Below are 20,479 nucleotides of genomic sequence, written 5' to 3'. Positions count from 1 at the left end.
ATCCACAAAAACACCCCTACTCCTCAATCCACAATAACACCCCTACTCCTCAATCCACAATAACACTCCAACTCCTCAATCCACAATAACACTCCTACTCCTCAATCCACAATAACACCCCTACTCCTCAATCCACAAAAACACCCCTACTCCTCAATCCACAAAAACACCCCTACTCCTCAATCCACAATAACACCCCTACTCCTCAATCCACAATAACACTCCAACTCCTCAATCCACAATAACACTCCTACTCCTCAATCCACAATAACACCCCTACTCCTCAATCCACAAAAACACCCCTACTCCTCAATCCACAATAACACCCCTACTCCTCAATCCACAATAACACCCCTACTCCTCAATCCACAAAAACACCCCTACTCCTCAATCCACAATAACACCCCTACTCCTCAATCCACAATAAAACCCCTACTCCTCAATCCACAATAACACTCCTACTCCCCTTAACACCTTTAACAAGCTTTCTTTTTTTCAGCTATTGCATGTCAGGTCTGTACTCTATATAACAGCTTTCAAAACCCACAGCTGTCTAATTGTTATTCAAAATATTTAAATTTGTCTGCATAGATCATTCTGGAAAGCTTCAAAGAGCTTTGCTGTGATGTCCTCTCTCTTCACATAACACCCCAAACCCCACAATTCTTATTCGAATAAGATTATTTAACGGTATGAACTATTACAGTTCCTCGTCTCTTCAGTGTTATGACAGCATTAGGACAGCATTGTTCAGTTCAGTCAGCACCTTGCTGTCCTCTGAGGTTCAGTCAGCTCTTCCTGTTTAGGGGGGAGGTGTAAACTGCTTGCCATTGCCCTGATGTGCAGGTTACCTCGCTGAACTTGAGGTAAAAATCCTGCAGGCAGGCAGAAGCCCAGTGATGGCGTGTCTCTCACTGCAGTCGCAGTCTCTTGCCAAACAGTAACAGGGTCACCATTTCCTCCTCAGAGCAGACAGTGGGAGAGGACGACGGTTGCCGTGGAAGCACTGATCAACAAACAAATGCGGTACCATGGAATGCGGCAAAATATTTACGATGGAGTAAGCGTCCCGCGGCCGCCACACCACTGAGCTGGCTCAGCTTCACATATTATTATGATTATGATTATGTTCTCAGCTGTGCTGAGATTCTCACTGCTGGGTTTCCCCTTAACAGCCCAGTGCAGTGGTGACCACCAGAACCCTTCGCTCATCCAAACATGGCGGCTGGCACCAATCCGTTTTTGTAGGAGTGGTCGTGATTTACACATTTACTTATATACTGCATCTTGTTTAGAGGCATTTTGTCTGATCCACTCAAGTGAGTGTTGCATTGAGCATAGCAAGACAAATTTGAAAAAAGCTTCCAACAAAAACGCACTTGTAAACACAGCAGATATCAGTCTGAGGTTGGATCCTCTGGGAATGAGCCTGACTTTTCCAACACACGAGAAATTTACAAGTGTTGGGTCTAATTTATCTTTCATGACAAGGAAGGAAAAAATTCTAAAGCGTCTCAACTACTTGGTATATCTTTTTAATTCCATTAATTATAACATTTTATGTTAGTGATAAAATGTTTATATTATTGTTGATTAAACAACTGGGATGTGATTTCTTAGTAACTGTAGGCAAGGAAGGGCAAGATTACTTATACTGCATGTTCATACACTGAGGTCATTTATAAGACAAGTGAAGTATTTAAGAAGATTATCTTAAATTAGTCATTTTCTCTCAGTCTTCTCACTTTACTGTATCAAAGGTGCACAAAAGTGATACTTGTCTACAGAACCAAATACACTAGTGAGTCACAACTAGCTGGTCAAAGTTACTGTGGCTAGCTAGGTTACATCGATCATGTCATCCATGTAGGCTGTTTTCCCTAAGCCAATAGTAAATTTTGTGGATAAAACCTTGCAGACATAATATAAAAATATGTTAGCTATATTTGTAAACCTTTCTATAGCAACTGTAGGACAAGTACACTCCTGGACACTGGCTCATATGGTCAACTCTATAATACAAGAATAAAGTCAATTCTGTTATACAGGAATAAAGTCAACTCTATAATGCAGGGAAAAAAGTCAATTTTGTAATACAGGAATAAAGTCAACTCTATAATACAGGAATAAAGTCAACTCTAACACAGGAATAAAGTCAACTCTATAATACAGGAATAAAGTCAACTCTATAATACAGGTCTACTGTTAGCCAGTGTAAGGACTTAAGAATGGGGGTGATGTGTTCCCTTCTTATGCTCCTAGTGAGAACTTTGAGAGCTCTGAGAATTGCATTCTGTTGGCTTGTCCTTTTTTGTGAGTCCTGTTACAAGACCATTACAGTTATCAATATTGCAAATGATAAAGGAATGGTCTGGTTTAGTAGTTGATTAATAACTTCTTTGACTGTTCTGTGACCGTTAAAACTGAGATCAGCGTCCACTGGGATGCCAAAGTTATGAGCTACCTCTTTACATTTCAAGTCCAAACAGGCAGCTAATCTGGGTCTCTCAATTTTATGGCCAATAGTATGAAAGGTTGCACTGAGATTGAGCAGTAGTAGAACTGATACCTTCCCAATGTCTATTTAAATGAATGGTATTAATTACCTTAATTAGAGCACATTCAGTACCATGAGTAGGTTGAAATCCCAACAGCTACTTAAATATGGTTTTCTAAATGAAAGGCAGATTTGAAATGGGACCTTAATTACTTAACAGAGTTGCACCCAGATTTTTTCTGGGTTATCAAAATCACTACTATACGTCCTGCAGTGTCAGAACTAAGAACACAGTGGAAATTGATATGTCTGCAGTGTGTCAGTACTATGGACACTAAGGACACAGTGAGTCACTACTGAGGTCAGTCTGCAATCTTAAAAGTGCCATAGAATGAAAAACTGAATTTTCCTTGGCATGGTTGAATAAAGTGTTCGGTACGTGATACTGACATACCATTAACCTCAAACCCTACTGTCACTTCCTTCAAATGCAAACACCACATAAGCAAAACAGGAAGGTAAAACGTACTAATTCCAGAAACCCTAGACTGTTATGTAATAGATTGGATTCATTTATATTTATGTCTCCCTAATTTGCATACACCAGCCTACATTCTAGCCCAGGCAACATGGACCTGTACAACTGAACCTTCAACAGTTTTGCAGGTATAGTGAACAACAAAACAATAACAACAGAACAATAATGAAAATTGCAGACTAAGTAGCTACAGAAATGTACCATTCCAGGTTGTGACGGGAATGCCAGCACTCACACCCTTCCCAAGGAACCGGACTGTTATGTAACTAATGACAAGCTATCTTATTTACATGGAGATTCATTTTATTTTCCTGCATGTGTCCCATTCAAAGAAATAGTCAATGTTGTCATATGCAATTTAAGATCTTTGTCAGATCCTATGTCAGGTAAATTTCTAATTTATATTTCAACTCAGAACCTAGCTAGATAGCTAGTTCATTTGCATAGATCTTTCCATTTTATTGCACTTTCCTTCTAGCTAATGTCAGTTTCTTCACCACTGAAGTAGAAACAGTTGTCATTTCACAAAATATCTAGTCATCTGTTAAAATCAGTTTTGTTTGAGAACTGAAATATCCTCAGATCCAGATTGACATATATACAGTTGTATGTCTGCATGCGCCACAGCTCATGTTTCATAGTAGTGACTTTGACATGTTAATTAAAACACACCATATACCAGCCAATCAGAGTAGAGGTCATCAAACTATTCATGAACCCACCAAGAAGGAAAAACAGCTGGTCTCATTCTAGGGCTAAACCACAGGGTTGTAAATAGGTGTGTAAAACCACATCTGACCAAAGTCACATACTTTCTATGTAGACATCAGAAAAGAAATTAAAATACTAAATAAATGCATTCTATGGTACCATTCAAGCAACTGCTGGAGTTAAACTTCTGCAATGTCAATTGCATATCATTTCAATCTCATCATTTGGCTTGACACTGTTTATATAGTGTATATTCAGCCAACAGTGGTCCTGTGGTCAGAAACACAATGATGTGTAACTCAAATTACACGACATGAAACATAAACTCTAATTGTACACTTACAGGGTACCTAATGATGTCACTGTACACCTACAGGGTGCATAATGATGTCACTTCACTTCATATTACTTCATGTGGAAAATTTTAACCTTTAACAATTTAACCTTTATATTCCTTTCTTTGAAAATCAGAAATCTTGGCTTCTTCAATCATGTTGAAATCTGTTCGGGGAACCGGACTGCATTCCCTTTATTTGAAGCTGGAACTACAGTGGCACTGTCTGACAGCACAGACACACATAGTAATGACTACAGTGGTGCTGTCTGGCATCACAGTCACACACAGTAATGACTACTGTTACACTGTGTGACAGCACAGCCACACTCAGAAATGAAACCATGTGACCCCTGATGATGGAAGCATGGAACTGATTTACTCCAGCTGATTGAAATTAATTATCTGACATCAATATAGACTAAAGGGAAGAAATTGTGCTTTATATTCTATACTCACAACTTTATGACCTTGAAGTTTATGACCTTGGCCTCTATGACTTTGAACTTTATGGCCTTGACAATATAATTTACCTTTTGTTTGCCTTTTTTAAACAGTAATTTAATGTTTTTGCTGAATGTTAATAATTTAATATTGAATGTTTTCTGAATGTTAAGAATTTGATGTTAAATGTTTTTTGAACGTTAATAATTTGATTTTGAATGTTTTCTGAATGTAAATAATTTGATGTTGAATGTTTGCTGAATGTTAATAATTTAATATTGAATGTTTGCTGAATGTTAATAATTTAATATTGAATATTTGCTGAATGTGAATAATTTGATGTTAAATGTTTTCTGAATGTTAAGAATTTGATTTTGAATGTAAATAATTGAATGTTGAATGTTTTCTGAATGCAAATAATGAATGTAAATAATTTGATGTTGAATGTTTGCTGAATGTTAATAATTTAATATTGAATATTTGCTGAATGTGAATAATTTGATGTTAAATGTTTTCTGAATGTTAAGAATTTGATTTTGAATGTAAATAATTGAATGTTGAATGTTTTCTGAATGCAAATAATTTGATGTGGAATGTTTGCTGAATTTTAAGAATTAGATGTTGATTGTTTGCTGAATGTTAATAATTAGATTTTGAATGTATATAATTTGATACTGAATGTTTTTTGAATGTAAATAATTTAATGTTGAATGTTTTCTGAATGTAAATAATTTAATGTTGAATGTTTGCTGAATGTTAAAATTTGATGTTAAATGTTTGCTGATTGTTAATAATTTAATGTTGAATGTTTTTTGAATGTTAAGAATTTGATGTTGAATGTTTGCTGAATGTTAATACTTTGATGTTGAATGTTTGCTGATTGTTAATAATTTAATGTTGAATGTTTTCTGAATATTAAGAATTTGATGTTAAATGTTTTCTGAATGTTAATAATTTGATTTGGAATGTTTTTGAATGTAAATGATCTAATGTTCAATGTTTTCTGAATGTTAATCATTTGTTGTTGAATGTTTTTGAATGTAAATAATTTGATGTTGAATGTTTTCTGAATGTAAATAATTTGATGTTGAATGTTTGCTGAATGTTAATAATTTAATATTGAATGATTGCTGAATATTAATAATTTGATGTTGAATGTTTTCTAAATATTTAGAATTTGATGTTAAATTTTTTCTGAATTTTAATAATTTGATTTGGAATGTTTTTGAATGTAAATAATCTAATGTTGAATGTTTTCTGAATGTAAATAATTTAATGTTGAATGTTTTCTGAATGTAAATAATGTAATGCTGAATGTTTGCTGAATGTTAAGAATTTGATGTTAAATGTTTGCTGATTGTTAATAATTTAATGTTGAATGTTTTTTGAATGTTAAGAATTTGATGTTGAATGTTTGCTGAATGTTAATACTTTGATGTTGAATGTTTGCTGATTGTTAATAATTTAATGTTGAATGTTTTCTGAATATTAAGAATTTGATGTTAAATGTTTTCTGAATGTTAATAATTTGATTTGGAATGTTTTTGAATGTAAATAATCTAATGTTCAATGTTTTCTGAATGTTAATAATTTGTTGTTGAATGTTTTTGAATGTAAATAATTTGATGTTGAATGTTTTCTGAATGTAAATAATTTGATGTTGAATGTTTGCTGATTGTTAATAATTTAATGTTGAATGTTTTCTGAATATTAAGAATTTGATGTTAAATCTTTTCTGAATTTTAATAATTTGATTTGGAATGTTTTTGAATGTAAATAATTTAATGTTGAATGTTTTCTGAATATAAATAATTTGATGTTGAATGTTTGCTGAATGTTAAGAATTTGATGTTGAATGTTTGCTGATTGTTAATAATTTAATGTTGAATGTTTTCTGATTGTTAATAATTTGTTGAATGTTTGCTGAATGTTAATAATTTAATACTGAATGCTGAATATTAATAATTTGATGTTGAATTTTTTCTGAATATTAAGAATTTGATGTTGAATGCTAATTGTTAAAAATTTGTTGAATGTTTGTTAATAATTTATGTTGAATGTTTTCTGAATGTTAATAATTTGTTGTTGAATGTTTTGTGAATGTAAATAATTTGGTTTTGAATATTTTTGAATGTAAATAATTTGATGCTGAATGTTTTCTGAATGTTAATAATTTGATGTTGAATGTTTTCTGAATGTTAATACAGCAGGAATCAGTCAGGTACTTACCATTCCATGATTAAGCCACTGTGGTATGAAACTGTCCAGGAGTCTTGGGTACACCAAGTCTCTGTCATATAGGTACAGGGTCCAGAACATGGTCACCACAAACTGTAAAACAAAGCCATTTATGGGAATTAAATTATGTCTCTTTTCTCTTTGTTTCCAGAATTTCTATGTTTATGACTGCAGCAAACTGTCTATGCCCGAAGTACGATGAGGGAGCATGGAGACATTATGTCTTTGATTATGCTAGATTAATTATATGATGTTATTGGAGCATGAGGATGAGATCATGTTTAGAACGAGCTAGACATATCTCTTCTTATAATGACCATGGAGAAGAGCATGCTACTGGGGTTTTTCCCTGAGATTCCCCATAATGTCCACAGTGTCTCGCACTGTGTCCCACACTGAGTCCTGCATGTGTCATGCAATGTGTCCCACTGTGTTCTACAGTGTGTCATGCAGTATGTCCTGTGGTGTGTTCTTCAGTGTGTCTCGCAGTGTGTCCCACTATGTTCTGTAGTGTGTCCTTCTGTGTTCCTCAATGTGTCCTGCATCCGGCCCTTCAGCACAAAAAAGCGCAACGCTCACCTGCTTAATGCTCACCTGTCCATCTCCTCCAAAGAAAGAATGAGTGAGTGAAAGAATGAGTAAAAGAATTAGTGCTCCACCTGAAAACCCAGCCACGAGTGAGGCTAACCAACAGTTCCAGGGTTTGTGTTTTCACACCAGTATATATTTAATTCCCAATTATAGGCTTTTCACACAAGTCTTCTCTGGCACCTTCTTGGAGCTGTAGATGTCTTCTGAGAGGAGGACTGTGGTAAGCTGATGGTGAGATGAAGCGTCGGCCTTGGGAAGGAGCAGGGAGTGTGTTTGAACTTTCTGGATATCAGTGAGAAGCAGTCTCATGAACACGGAATTCTGGCCATCCTCCATCGTAATCCCTTTGATCCGTATGGTCTTAAACATTCATGAATCACTTGAAATCACATATTTTGCCTTAATGGGCCTTATTTATGGACATGTCTAATCCTGTAGGGACTGGTGGTCTCAGGTGACTCTGTAGGCTCCTGGTTTCCATTAAGGTGATGGTCATGTGGCACTGGGGGGGCATTGATGTGGTTACCTTGAGCACCTCTAGAGCGGCCTGGGGGCCCGACTTTCTCTGACGCATGCAGAGTGAAATGACCCCTCACTGTCAGACAGATGGTTTTGCCCAGTCCACACCTGAACCCTCAAGTAGGCATTTGGGTCATCAGGGTCCTTTAAGTAAAACCACACTGAGGGTAATGAGCCCATCTGAATATTTGTAAATTTGTGACAGTATAACTTTCCCACACATGGCTCCCACTCTGATACCGTCTCCGTACAACAGTTGAGAAAAGAACCGTGCAGCCAGAATCCACTGAGTTTGAGTGCATGACAGAGTCATCCATCTACACGCTGCCACACTAGAGGGAGCTGGCACAGCTTGCTATTATACCATAAACCTGTTAGCATACGGATGGTTTCCCTGCATTGGACAGCAGTATTTGACACGATGTTTAGAAGGTGATTGAATGAATGAATTAATTAATTCCATGAACACAGATTTTTTTTATTAATAAGATGTAGTTCACTTCACAAGTCGCCCCTCGATGTCTTCAGTCCCTCCTCTCCAACAGCTCAGATGTTCCCCAGCTTCCCCCTACACCATGTGATCCTGAACAATCTCCAGCCAGCCGCCTACACAGTAAGACATGTGCAGGCTTCATGTAAATATTTTCCGCACAGCTATCTGATGGCCATTACGGATGCTGCACATACAAAAGCTTCCTGCTTTGGCTGGACCATGTGCCCTCACTGGCCAGTCACTGCAGAGCTTGGTCATTGCATCCAGAGCACACACACGACGGGCATTTGCAAGGTAAATGGCTCTGTACATTACAGACAATGTGCATCAGTGTCCCTACTCTCCCTATGTAAAAAGGTTTGTGAGACCAAAGCCCAGCTACAGCAGCAGGGTCTGCTCTCAGGACAGGTGCAGGACTTTTCAATACTCCCTAAACTCTCATTTTACATTTGAAGTGTTACAGGATTCAAACTTTGGATGACTGAAACATCTCCCCCATGGCATGTGGAGTCCATTCACATTTCACCAAAAACTTCCAACTTTTTCTTTTTTCTCTTCGGACCAACTATTGCCTTTGCTGAGTGGCTGAAATAACAGTTTAAAGTGATTGTGAAGGACATGAATCAAATGACAATGGTGCGGTCATGCCAAACACGTCTCCCTCTGTGCATGCAGCGTGCACTCGCTGGACGTTTGCCTGAAATAAGATTTGAATAGTTGCCACTGTCTTCCTGTTGAACTGTGTGGTTTCATGCATCTTAATGTCAGTGGGGAAGACAGGGCAGCTCCTGACACTGCGGAGCATTCAGGACTTTATACAGAAGAGCTTTTCTTTCCCTCGTGTTAACAGAAGGATGCCTTACAGTGACTTTAACACTATTAACATGAGTTATTTCTAATGTCAGCTGTTCTATAAAGGACCATTAGGACTCCATTATCAGTTCAAAAAATCTAACATTTCTTTCAATCGATTTGAATGCTATCAGCCTGTGGATGAGGTGTAGGACATTACCATAGTTCAGGAAACTTACCACTCCCACAGGGAAGGCCAGCACGGCCATCATCCAATCACGCAGGCCAATCAGCTTCTGTAACTGCCTTTCCTGCTCCATACTGGCAGCACCTTTGGTCAAGAGGCTGGAGAGATCCGTCAGGACACACACACCAAAGAACACAGCCTGTATGACCTGAAGAGATACATCAGGACACACACACACCAGAGAACACAGCCTGTATGACCTGGAGAGATACGTCAGGACACACATACACACACCAAAGAACACAGCCTGTATGACCTGGAGAGATACATCAGGACACACACACACCAGAGAACACAGCCTGTATGACCTGGAGAGATACGTCAGGACACACACACACCAGAGAACACAGCCTGTATGACCTGGAGAGATACGTCAGGACACACACACCAGAGAACACAGCCTGTATGACCTGGAGAGATACGTCAGGACAGACACACACCAGAGAACACAGCCTGTATGACCTGGAGAGATCCGTCAGGACACACACACCAAAGAACACAGCCTGTATGACCTGGAGAGATACGTCAGGACACACACACACCAGAGAACACAGCCTGTATGACCTGGAGAGATACGTCAGGACACACACACACCAGAGAACACAGCCTGTATGACCTGGAGAGATACGTCAGGACACACACACACCAGAGAACACAGCCTGTATGACCTGGAGAGATACGTCAGGACACACACACCAGAGAACACAGCCTGTATGACCTGGAGAGATACGTCAGGACACACATACACACACCAGAGAACACAGCCTGTATGACCTGGAGAGATACGTCAGGACACACACACACCAGAGAACACAGCCTGTATGACCTGGGGAGATACGTCAGGACACACATACACACACCAGAGAACACAGCCTGTATGACCTGGAGAGATACGTCAGGACAGACATACACACACCAGAGAACACAGCCTGTATGACCTGGAGAGATACGTCAGGACAGACACACACCAGAGAACACAGCCTGTATGACCTGGAGAGAGGCATCCCAGAGCACCACTTGCCCATGAAGTGTGGTGTTAAACTGGTCAGCTACATTTGAGAAACACCAACTATATATCTTCTGTATATATGCAGTTCTGGGAAAGAAGGATTGATGATTAAATGTAAATGTGGTGAAAAAAACTCTCAAATTCTCCTATTTTCTATTAATATGTAGTTAGTATAATTTACATATTTCATTCTGCATCATGGGAAGTAACTGTAAATATCTGTACTGTAAACAGCAACATCAGAAAGCAAAAAGGTGTTTTGTATCTAAGATGCATTAATGATTAACATGGTCATCATACACTACTTCCACTCTTAACCCAATATGTTCTCTCTGAGACATTATCTGCTTGCCAGCAGTGATATCAGCAGTGATATCAGTAGGAAGAGATTCATTTAAGTGGTGGGTGCATTATTCAGACTATTTTTTTCTCAACCAAAGAAATCCAATTTTTTATTCCTAATTATCTTCCCAGCTGAAAAACAGCTTTCTTAGGTATGAGATGAGGACTGCCACAGTAAAGCTTTACTACTATTATTACAGCTACCCACATACGCACACATGCACACACACACATACACACACCCACGCACACACACGCACGCACGTACACACACACACGCACACACACACGCACGCACACACACATGCATGCACGCACACACACACACGCACACACACATGCATGCACGCACACACACACACGCATACACACACGCACACACACACGCACACACATGCACGCACACACACACACGCACACACGCACATACATGCATGCACGCACACACACACGCACACACACACGCACACACACACACACGCACATGCACACATGCACACACACACGCATACTCACACACACACTGTTTTCACTCTTGCTTTCAGTTATGGGCTAAGAACCTCTTTTTCAATGAATCTGTGGGTTGAGCAGCAGACTATATAACATGCATGAAATAATTTAATAGCAGAAAAATTTCTTATTTTACACTTATAAACAACCATACTTGCACTGAGACATAAGTCCCTGTGAAATCTGTTGAACCACTATTCCTTATTAAACAGCATCAAGTACGCCAATAATATAGACTACACAACAACTGCAAAACAGATTTTACATGAGTCAAGTACAAATCTTAAATAATACTTGTCAATTATGCTTTAATAGATGCAGCGTATGCCTTCAGGTTGCATAGTGTAGTCAGACACTACTACATTATTACAACACTACTGTCATTACTGTGATTTTATCATCTTCAATTGGTACACAGGTGTGTGTGAACACCTGCATCTCTCAGGGACTCATGGTCCCTATGACAACCGTGTATGGCCACTGGAGGCCTCACACCCACCTCCACACAGCCCCACACACTGGGACCCCCAATGTGAACCCAACATTCAGCAGTGAGCTGTGTGCCATCACACCATAAAAAAAACAAATCACTGCACAGAAAGCCAACAGAGTCCCTGCGGTTTAAAAGAGTGAATAAAGATGACGACAGCATTGAGGAGTTCTAGAGAGTCTAAAGACTGCAGCCAGGCTCACCTGGTTTCCCCTTGGGAAAAGGACTGTTTGTCCTAGAAAAGATCACAAGTTGTGCCAAAAAAGTGATCTGCTTCTGTGCTAATGTGCCTTCATTGTCTGTCCTAATAATAGTAATTCATGCATGATCTGCCACACAGTGAAACGACACCAGAGGGAACACATCAAAGATACCATGGGTTACTGGGTCACAATCACTTATCAAAATATTCCACACTTATCAAAAGTTTTATATTCTTTACAAGTGTCATAAAACAACTTTACTAGACTTTTGTTTGTAGTGCCTTCAGTTGCTTTAAGGTGTTTTTTTAAATTAATGGAATAAGTCCATCAGCAAACTTACACCAACTAATGTTAAAAGACTTTTAAAAAATCAACTCACAGGTAGAACAAAAGGACAGACTTGTGGGCACAGCACTAAAGTCCATTGCTGTAGCACTGTTTAGAAAACTTTATTTTGTGTAATTATATATAATTCAACAAAGCTTAGAATGCAGGCTTATACCTCCTCCGGGGTGTCACGACTGATCTACACAACTCTGTCTGCGTGCTTTAAACGAAGTCACAAACTACAAAGCACACAGTACATTATGTGCACATACTTTTTACTTTTTTAAAGTGCCAATATAAGAGTATAACAAAACAACTTTATTGCAGGTTCACATTCAGCGCTATTTCTATTAAAATCATTGTTAAACGGGGAGTTAAAGGAGCTGTTTATGTGGAAAACATGACTCAGTCGCGCGTAGACTGACAAAACAGCAGACGCGCCAGCGTGCGTGCGCGCACTGGCGACACCACGGGCGCCTAATACGACCTCCACCTGCAGAGCTGGGACGTGTACCGGGAAGACAAACCACACACGCAAACAGTAACGGGCCGTGTTTGTTTACGTTCATGTAAACCTCCGTATACTTTTATTTTGCGCCACTGGAAATAAAGATATTAAGTTCAGTGTTGATGATCGTAACCCAGAATGAGCCAGTATGTTATTTTGTGACTTATAGTGGAAGGACAGTTCATATGCGTCACAACATGTGCGTTTAAACGCCTGGAAGCCGACAATGTCGGAAATTAGTAAAGTAAATTCGTTCGGGCCTGGCCATGATATCAGGTTGTGACAACAGGCCTATATGTCGCTCTCAAATAAATAATCCGCCACTGACTGCGAGGAACACTTACCAAATCTATGAACGTTAGGAACTTCCAGCTACCGCCGTATGTCTGGTGCGCGGGCATGTCTATGGCTTTATAATTGCAGATGATGGAGAAATAGGACAAGAGGATCGCTACTCTCAGGATTTGGGAAGGGATGAGCGCCATTTTCCGTGTTGTGGAATATCCTGCGATAGTGAGGATGCTGTGGAGGAAGAGGTCGCACAGCGCGACGAAACGCTGGAGGAGGTGGCGTAAGAGATGTGCGCGACAGTGTGGTGAGGGAGGCGGGAGGTTGTTGCTATAGTAACAGGCTCTACAACGTGGCACCCCCAGCAGTGTGTTTATGCTGGTTATGTAAGTCTGCGATATTTGCAGTGTTATTTTTATGATGCAAATAGCTAAAGAAGGGCTGATTACGTTAGTTTAGGTTTGGAGAAATAAATGTCTGGATTAAACATTCCAAGATCATTCTGATATTTTTCCAGTTGCCCCTGAATTTACACCTTCATCTATTTAGTTTAATTTAGTTTAATTATATAAATTAACTAACATGATCACTATTTTACTGCTTTTAAAAAATGTTGAAGGAATGACAAGGACAGATATACTAAACACCTTTGCAGAAACTATTTGTGATTGTAATTTTCAGTCATCACTTTTTGAGAAATATCAAGTGAAGACAGTGTACACTGTGCCAACAGTATTATGTCATGAAAAGCCCACCAAACAGGTTTATGGCCTGGAAAATCCCTCCCTGCCAGCACACAAAGTACAAATACAAGTTGCCGTACTCAGAAGACGGAGAGGTGAGGACTGGAGCCTCTAACCTGTGAGGGATTATAACACCACAGTTACACACACACACACACACACACACACACACACACACGCACACACACGCACATACGCACACACACACACACACATACGCACACACACACACATAGGCGCACACACACACACACACATACACACACGCAGACACACACATGCACACACACACACAAACAACACGCACACACACGCACACATGCGCACACACGCACACTCATACACACTCACACACACTCACATAGGCACTCACACACACACGTGCGCACACACACACACACACACACACAGACACGTACATATTCACACACGTTTACACACACGCACACACAAACAACACGCACATACACACACACACACACACACACACACACACATAGACACATACATACACACACACACACACACACACACGAACACATGCACACACAACACACACATGCACATATGCACACACATAGACACACATAGACACATACATACACACACACACACACACACATAGACACATACATACACACACACACACACACACACGCACTCACATGCACACACGCGCACACACGCACACAAACACACACATAGACACATACATACACACACAAGCACACACATGTGCGCGCACACAAACACACACAAAGACACATACATACACACACACACACACACACACATGTGCACACACAAACACACACATAGACACACACACACACACGTGCACACAAACACACACACACATAAACACACATGCACACACACGAACATGCACACACACATGCACGCACACGCACACACATGCACACACGACGCACACGCGCACACATGCACATGCGCACATACTTACAGGTTTTAGCCAGGTCTGTCTGCATGGTCATCAACCCTTTGCCTTATACTGTGCTTAACAGCAACAACTCAGAGAGCTCAAATGATACTTGAAACCAGGACCCCGTACCAGTGGGCTCTGGGGTGCAATGTGAGAGATTCCGGGGCCCAAGTGGACTTAGCTCTTAGTGCACACACGTGTGCACACATACACACACACACACACCACACACACACCATATGGTTTGATATGAAATCTCATTTCAGCAGCTGCATTATTTGTCTTTTTCAGGAACTGAAGAAGCAATCAACACTATACTCTGTGGTACAGTAACCTGCTCTAGATGTGCTAGATGAAAATGTATTAACACAGTCACTAAAATAACTCACACCAAAGAATAAATTGTTATCACCCATTTCTCCTCATGCTTTACTCCAGGAGTTGTCTACTAGAGACACACGTAATCAACTTTACTTTGAAGCAACCAAGAGAAGATTTGCTGAACGCCTTCAGACCATCAGAATTAAGGATTTGTCCAGTGGCAAGACATGTTAATACTAATAGATATTACATTAATGAAATATCAGTGTTAATACTAATAAATATTACATTAATGACCTATCAGTGTAATACAAATAAATATTACATTAATGACATATAAGTTTTAATACTAATAAATATTGCATTAATGACATATCCATGTTAATACTAATAGATATTACATTAATGACATATCCATGTTAATACTAATACATATTGCATTAATGACATATCCATGTTAATACTAATAGATATTACATTAATGACATATAAGTGTTAATACTAATAAATATTGCATTAATGACATATCCATATTAATACTAATAGATATTACGCACAGATTTCCTCATCATTGAAACACATTTATTAACACAAAACATATATGACACAGGTTGCATTCACACACAACACCTATGGTACATATGACCATACATCTACACTACACAAACCATCATTGTAGTTACAAAGATCAACAGTAACACACACGTTGTGACAATGCCCAACAAAGGGAGCACACATGGACAGGGGTTTAAATAGACACACAACACATTAACACTGAACCCTTTACACATGTGTGCAATCCCGGGGGGCGTGGTTACAAAAACAGAGACACAGTACATTTGTGAATCCTTCTGCATGCGATGGGCAGTACCACGTGACTTATGTGGGGAGGAGCAGTCCATGACACCATGTTAATTCTAGCAGATATTATGTTAATGCGTATGTCCTTTTTGCATATCTATGGAATGAATGTTATGATTTAAACTTCTCCTTTTTCTTATATAAACTTGTTTCTGCTCATAGAAATTCAGAAGCAATTTCCTTGCACACTGCTGTAAAAAACAGACTTAAAGCCTTTACATGATTAGCTCATATATGTGTGATTAGTTCATGTACATGTGATTATTTCATATATGTGTGATTAGTTCATATACGTGTGATTCGTTCATATACCTGTGATTAGTTCACATACATGTGATTAATTCATGTATGTGTGATTAGTTCATGTGCGTGTGATCAGTTCATAAACATGTGATTAGTTCATGTGTGTGTGATTAGTTCATGTACGTGTGAAGAAAAATTATGTGAACTCTGGAATTATTTGGATTTTTAATTAATGACTTCAAACATGTATATGATGCACTACTAAAGGCAGTTTTATTTAAAGTCACCTAAACCATAACCTTAAATGTAATATTCTTTTCTATATTGAATAATAATTAGCTTAATATGATGACGCAAAAGTATGCCTGCACGTCCCCCCATTAGGAATCCAGATTCTGTGAATCTAAATATTTTACCATTTATTTGAAGTAATTTTTTTCATTTTCATATTTTTTGGTTTTCTCAAATCAGATTAATTTATCAGGTTTTATAATATCATTCACACATTTCCAAGAATGAATCATTTTGAAATGGAAGTATTCCATACTAGTATTGAGTGTCTGGCTGCATCTGGTTGTGTCTGGCTACGTCTGGTTTCCCTGGAGATCCTCATTATGACATTGATGCCTGGCTACTAGAGGGCCACTGTAGCGCAAACCTGTTTGGAAACATCAAAGTCCAGACAATCAGTCCAACGAAGAGGTCAGACATATCCACTTTTTGCTGCCTGCTTATCTGGTGCTTGGCTTGGTCATAGTTAGATGTGGACTCATGAAAAACGCCTTACTCTAATTTGGAACAATAATGAGAGCCAATATTTATTCATCCGTGGCAATTGCTTCCAGATTTTAGCTAGATTATGTAACTGGCCTGTGCTGAACCAAAATGCGTCAACAAAGCAGATGGGACATTGAACTGGGCAAGGCTCTGTGCCTACCTCTTAACATAATGGGTGTGTAAAATTGTAACATGGTGGGTGTGTAAAAGTGTAACATGGTGTGTGTATGAGTGTAAAATGGTGGGTGTGTAAGAGTCTAACATGGTGGGTGTGTAAGTGTGTAACATGGTGGGTGAGTAAGTGTGTAACATGGTGGGTGAGTAAGTGTGTAACATGGTGTGTGTGTGTGTGAGTGCAACATGGTGGGGGTTAATGACATCACAGTCATCAGGCAGTTCATATGTCGTATAGTCTGACGGCCTGCCTTCCTGCGCTCATATGTTCACGTACAGACTGAATCTACAGTTATAAACTGATTCAGCTCAACATTTCAATCATCAGCTGAACATAAACTATTATGCATGAACTCTTGTGAACTTAAAACATCAGAATCCTCCTGCATCATAGACGAAGTGAATGAATGTGACGTTACTCTCACTCTCCCTGTCTTGAGCAGAGGCCTCGCTGTCACTGAAGAGGGACTGCTCTTAACAGGAAGGTCTTAAAGAACATGTCAAGGAATGCACAAGGAATTACTGAGGGACCAAGACATAATATATATGTAAGATGAGCTATAATATAACCTAAGATAAGATATAATCATAGACAGGACATACCTACCACTACAGTGCAACAGTAACCCTAGCCACTAACCACTCTTTTCTCAAACTGCTCAGCTCGCTGCTGTAAAGTGTCACAGTAACAAAGCATTAATCACCAGATTTGAAAACAATTTCTACACTCAAGCAAGATGAGTCATAGCTGTCTCCGTGTCTGACTGAGAACTGCACTAACATTGCCTGGACATTTCCTATTCCTGTGGGACTGGCGTGTGCTGCCCTGATTTAACACATACTGTACTGATTAACACTGGAACATTTCTGCTGAGCAGCTGAACTCTTCATATCAGGGATGTAGCCAGTTTCCTGTACCTGGTGCTTGTGGTGTTGCAAATTATCCTGGTGATATGATGACTGTGCGGGAGTTTGAGTGCTCCTTTCATCATTGTTGTCTTGTCAAGCATTAAATTATCCTCACAAAAACCATACTACTGCACTACAATCCTGCTACTACAGTCCTGCTACTGCAGTCCTGCTATTACAGTCCTGCTATGATAGTCCTGCTACAGTCCTGCTACTGCAGTCCTGAAACAGTCCAGTGAGTCACCGCCTCCCATCAGTCCAGTGAGTAACAAACTCCTTTGAGTCTAGTGAGTCACAAGGTCCCATGAGTCCAGTGAGTCACAATCTCCCATGAGTCCAGTGAGTCACAGCCTTCCATTAATCCAATGAGTCACAAGGCCCCATTAATCCAGTGAGTCACAGCCTCCCATGACTCCAGTGAGTCACAGCCTCCAGTGCACATGGTCAGCCATCTCTGAACAGGAACATCTGCAGTGCCAGTGTCAGAGTTGCAGAAACAGTCATGGATGTGAGGACTAAATTAAAAGAGTATTACACAAAGTGTTGTCATTACCTGCATAAATTCAATCTTATAATTTAAAATGTACTACAAATCTGGCTATAGTTTTAAATAAGGCACTTTTTTGTTCAAAATATACAAAATTAGTAGTTTTTTTGTTTTTCTTTCAGTGGTAAAAGGGTTTTCTAAGTCAGGATTGTGTCCAGTCAGTGCCCAGTGATGGAATGAGGTATTTACATAGAGTAAGAAGGGTTACAGGATATGGAGAAAATACAATACTGCGATTATACTGCTATAATTTGATACCAATGTGCTTTGCATTATGTTAAGCCACACAGGTGAGCCCTTGATGTGAAGTGATGTTTGACCCGGGTTCTTTGGACCTTGCGAACACCATAATTCAGTTACAAAACCTTATTCTGAAATGTCTTGGGTTAGTGGGATGTTCATAGCACACAATAAAAATGTAAAATTTGTTAGAAGGACCATTTGAATATCATATTGAAGAAAAATAAAGTAAAATACAGAAAAATAGCGACCACTTTGCTTTCCAGGCATTCAGTCGTTTGGTCGTCTGGAGGTACACCAGGTTTTTGTGGTCTGTGACCACCGTGTAGGGGTATTACACTCCCTCTAACCAATGCCACCATTCTTCGAGTGCAAGTTTCATTGCTAGGAGCTCTCGTTCTCCGACTCCCTAATTCCTCTCTGCTGGGCTCAGTTTTCGTGAAAAATAGGCTATGGGCTTTAGTTTTCCCACCTTTCCCGTATATTGCGAAAGTACTGCATCCATTCCCACATCTGATGCGTCCACTTCCACCACAAAGGGTTTCTTTGGGTCTGGTTGCTGTAACAACGGAGCGGTAGAAAGGGCGGTCCTGAGCCCCTTGAATGAGCTCTCTGCTTTGGGGTTCCATTTCACCCTTTGAGCTTGTCCCTAGAGTAGGTCAGTAAGGGGTTTGGCCAACATGCTGAAGGATTTAATAAATCCTAGGAACCTAGGAACTGCTTACAAGTTTGTGGTTTTGGCCAGGTCATCACAGCCTCTACCTTGCCGGGTTGCATACGCACGCTGCCTTCCTGGATGATGTAACCTAAGAAGTCTACCTCCCTGTAGTGGAATTCAGACTTCTCCACCTTGCAGTAGAGGGATTTTCTCATTAAGGTACAGAGAACAGCCCTCACGTCTCGCACATGTGGGTCCCAGGAGGAAGATGTCATCGATATAAGCGAGGACAGATCTACCCAAAAACTCCCTTAAGACCTTGTTGATGTACACTTGGAAGATAGAGGGAGCCGTGGCCAGACCGTACGGCAGTACTAAGTATTCGTAATGCCCTGTTGATGTGCTGAAGGCAGTCTTCCATTTGTCACCCTCTTTAAACCTTATGAGGTTGTATGCACTGCACAAGTCTAATTTGGCTCCCCTTAACAGTGCGGCTGGGAACAAGGGCAGAGGACAGTAGTGCTGCAAAAGCAGCTGGTGAGCCCTCCGTAGTCCACACGGTCTTAAGACGCCACCCTTTTTCTTTTCACAAAAAATACACTAGCAGAGGCGGGCGATTTTGAGGGATGGACGTATCCTTGCTTTAAGGCCTCTGTTATATACTGCTCCATAGTCCTCTCCTCCTCCTGGGAGAGAGGATCTATTCTGCACCTGGGAGGAACTGATCCTTCCTTGAGGGTGATGGCACAGTCCCAATCATGATGAGGGGGAAGTTGTGTGGCTTTGGTGGTGCTGAACACCTTCCTCAGGAATGGTGAAGTGCTTATCTGCTTCAGGATTCTCTATGAATGTCGGCTGACGTGGGATAAACCAAACACCTTCAGTCGCAGGAGGGTGCCCACTTAAGGATGTGGTTTTTTGTCCACAGCAGGTGAGGATTGTGGGCACGCAACCATGGCAGGCCTATCGTGAGGGGTGAGAG

General features: G+C 39.9%; 1 protein-coding gene across 3 annotated transcripts in view; it reads right to left on the bottom strand.

Annotated features, from left to right (window-relative positions):
- Positions 1-13,325, bottom strand: part of aig1 (androgen-induced 1 (H. sapiens)) — a 42,444-nt gene extending 29,119 nt beyond the window's left edge. Inside the window, exons 1-3 of one of the 3 annotated variants that reach the window (XM_027019345.2) lie at positions 13,138-13,325; positions 9,397-9,552; positions 6,754-6,855 (exon numbers count right to left, since the gene is read on the bottom strand). In XM_027019345.2, the coding sequence (XP_026875146.1) occupies positions 6,754-6,855; positions 9,397-9,552; positions 13,138-13,278 (399 nt within the window). In that variant the 5' untranslated portion in view covers positions 13,279-13,325. Of the gene's footprint in view, positions 1-6,753; positions 6,856-9,396; positions 9,553-9,685; positions 10,395-13,137 lie in introns of those variants that run through there. The other 2 variants (XR_004775809.1, XM_035524363.1) reach the window with 2 other exon arrangements.
- Positions 13,326-20,479: the final 7,154 nt, after the last annotated feature.

Source organism: Electrophorus electricus, chromosome 3 (assembly GCF_013358815.1).
Source record: "Electrophorus electricus isolate fEleEle1 chromosome 3, fEleEle1.pri, whole genome shotgun sequence".
Lineage (NCBI taxonomy): Eukaryota > Metazoa > Chordata > Actinopteri > Gymnotiformes > Gymnotidae > Electrophorus > Electrophorus electricus.
The sequence above is the reverse complement of the archived record's forward strand: the minus strand, read 5'-3'. Positions and strand labels throughout refer to the sequence as shown.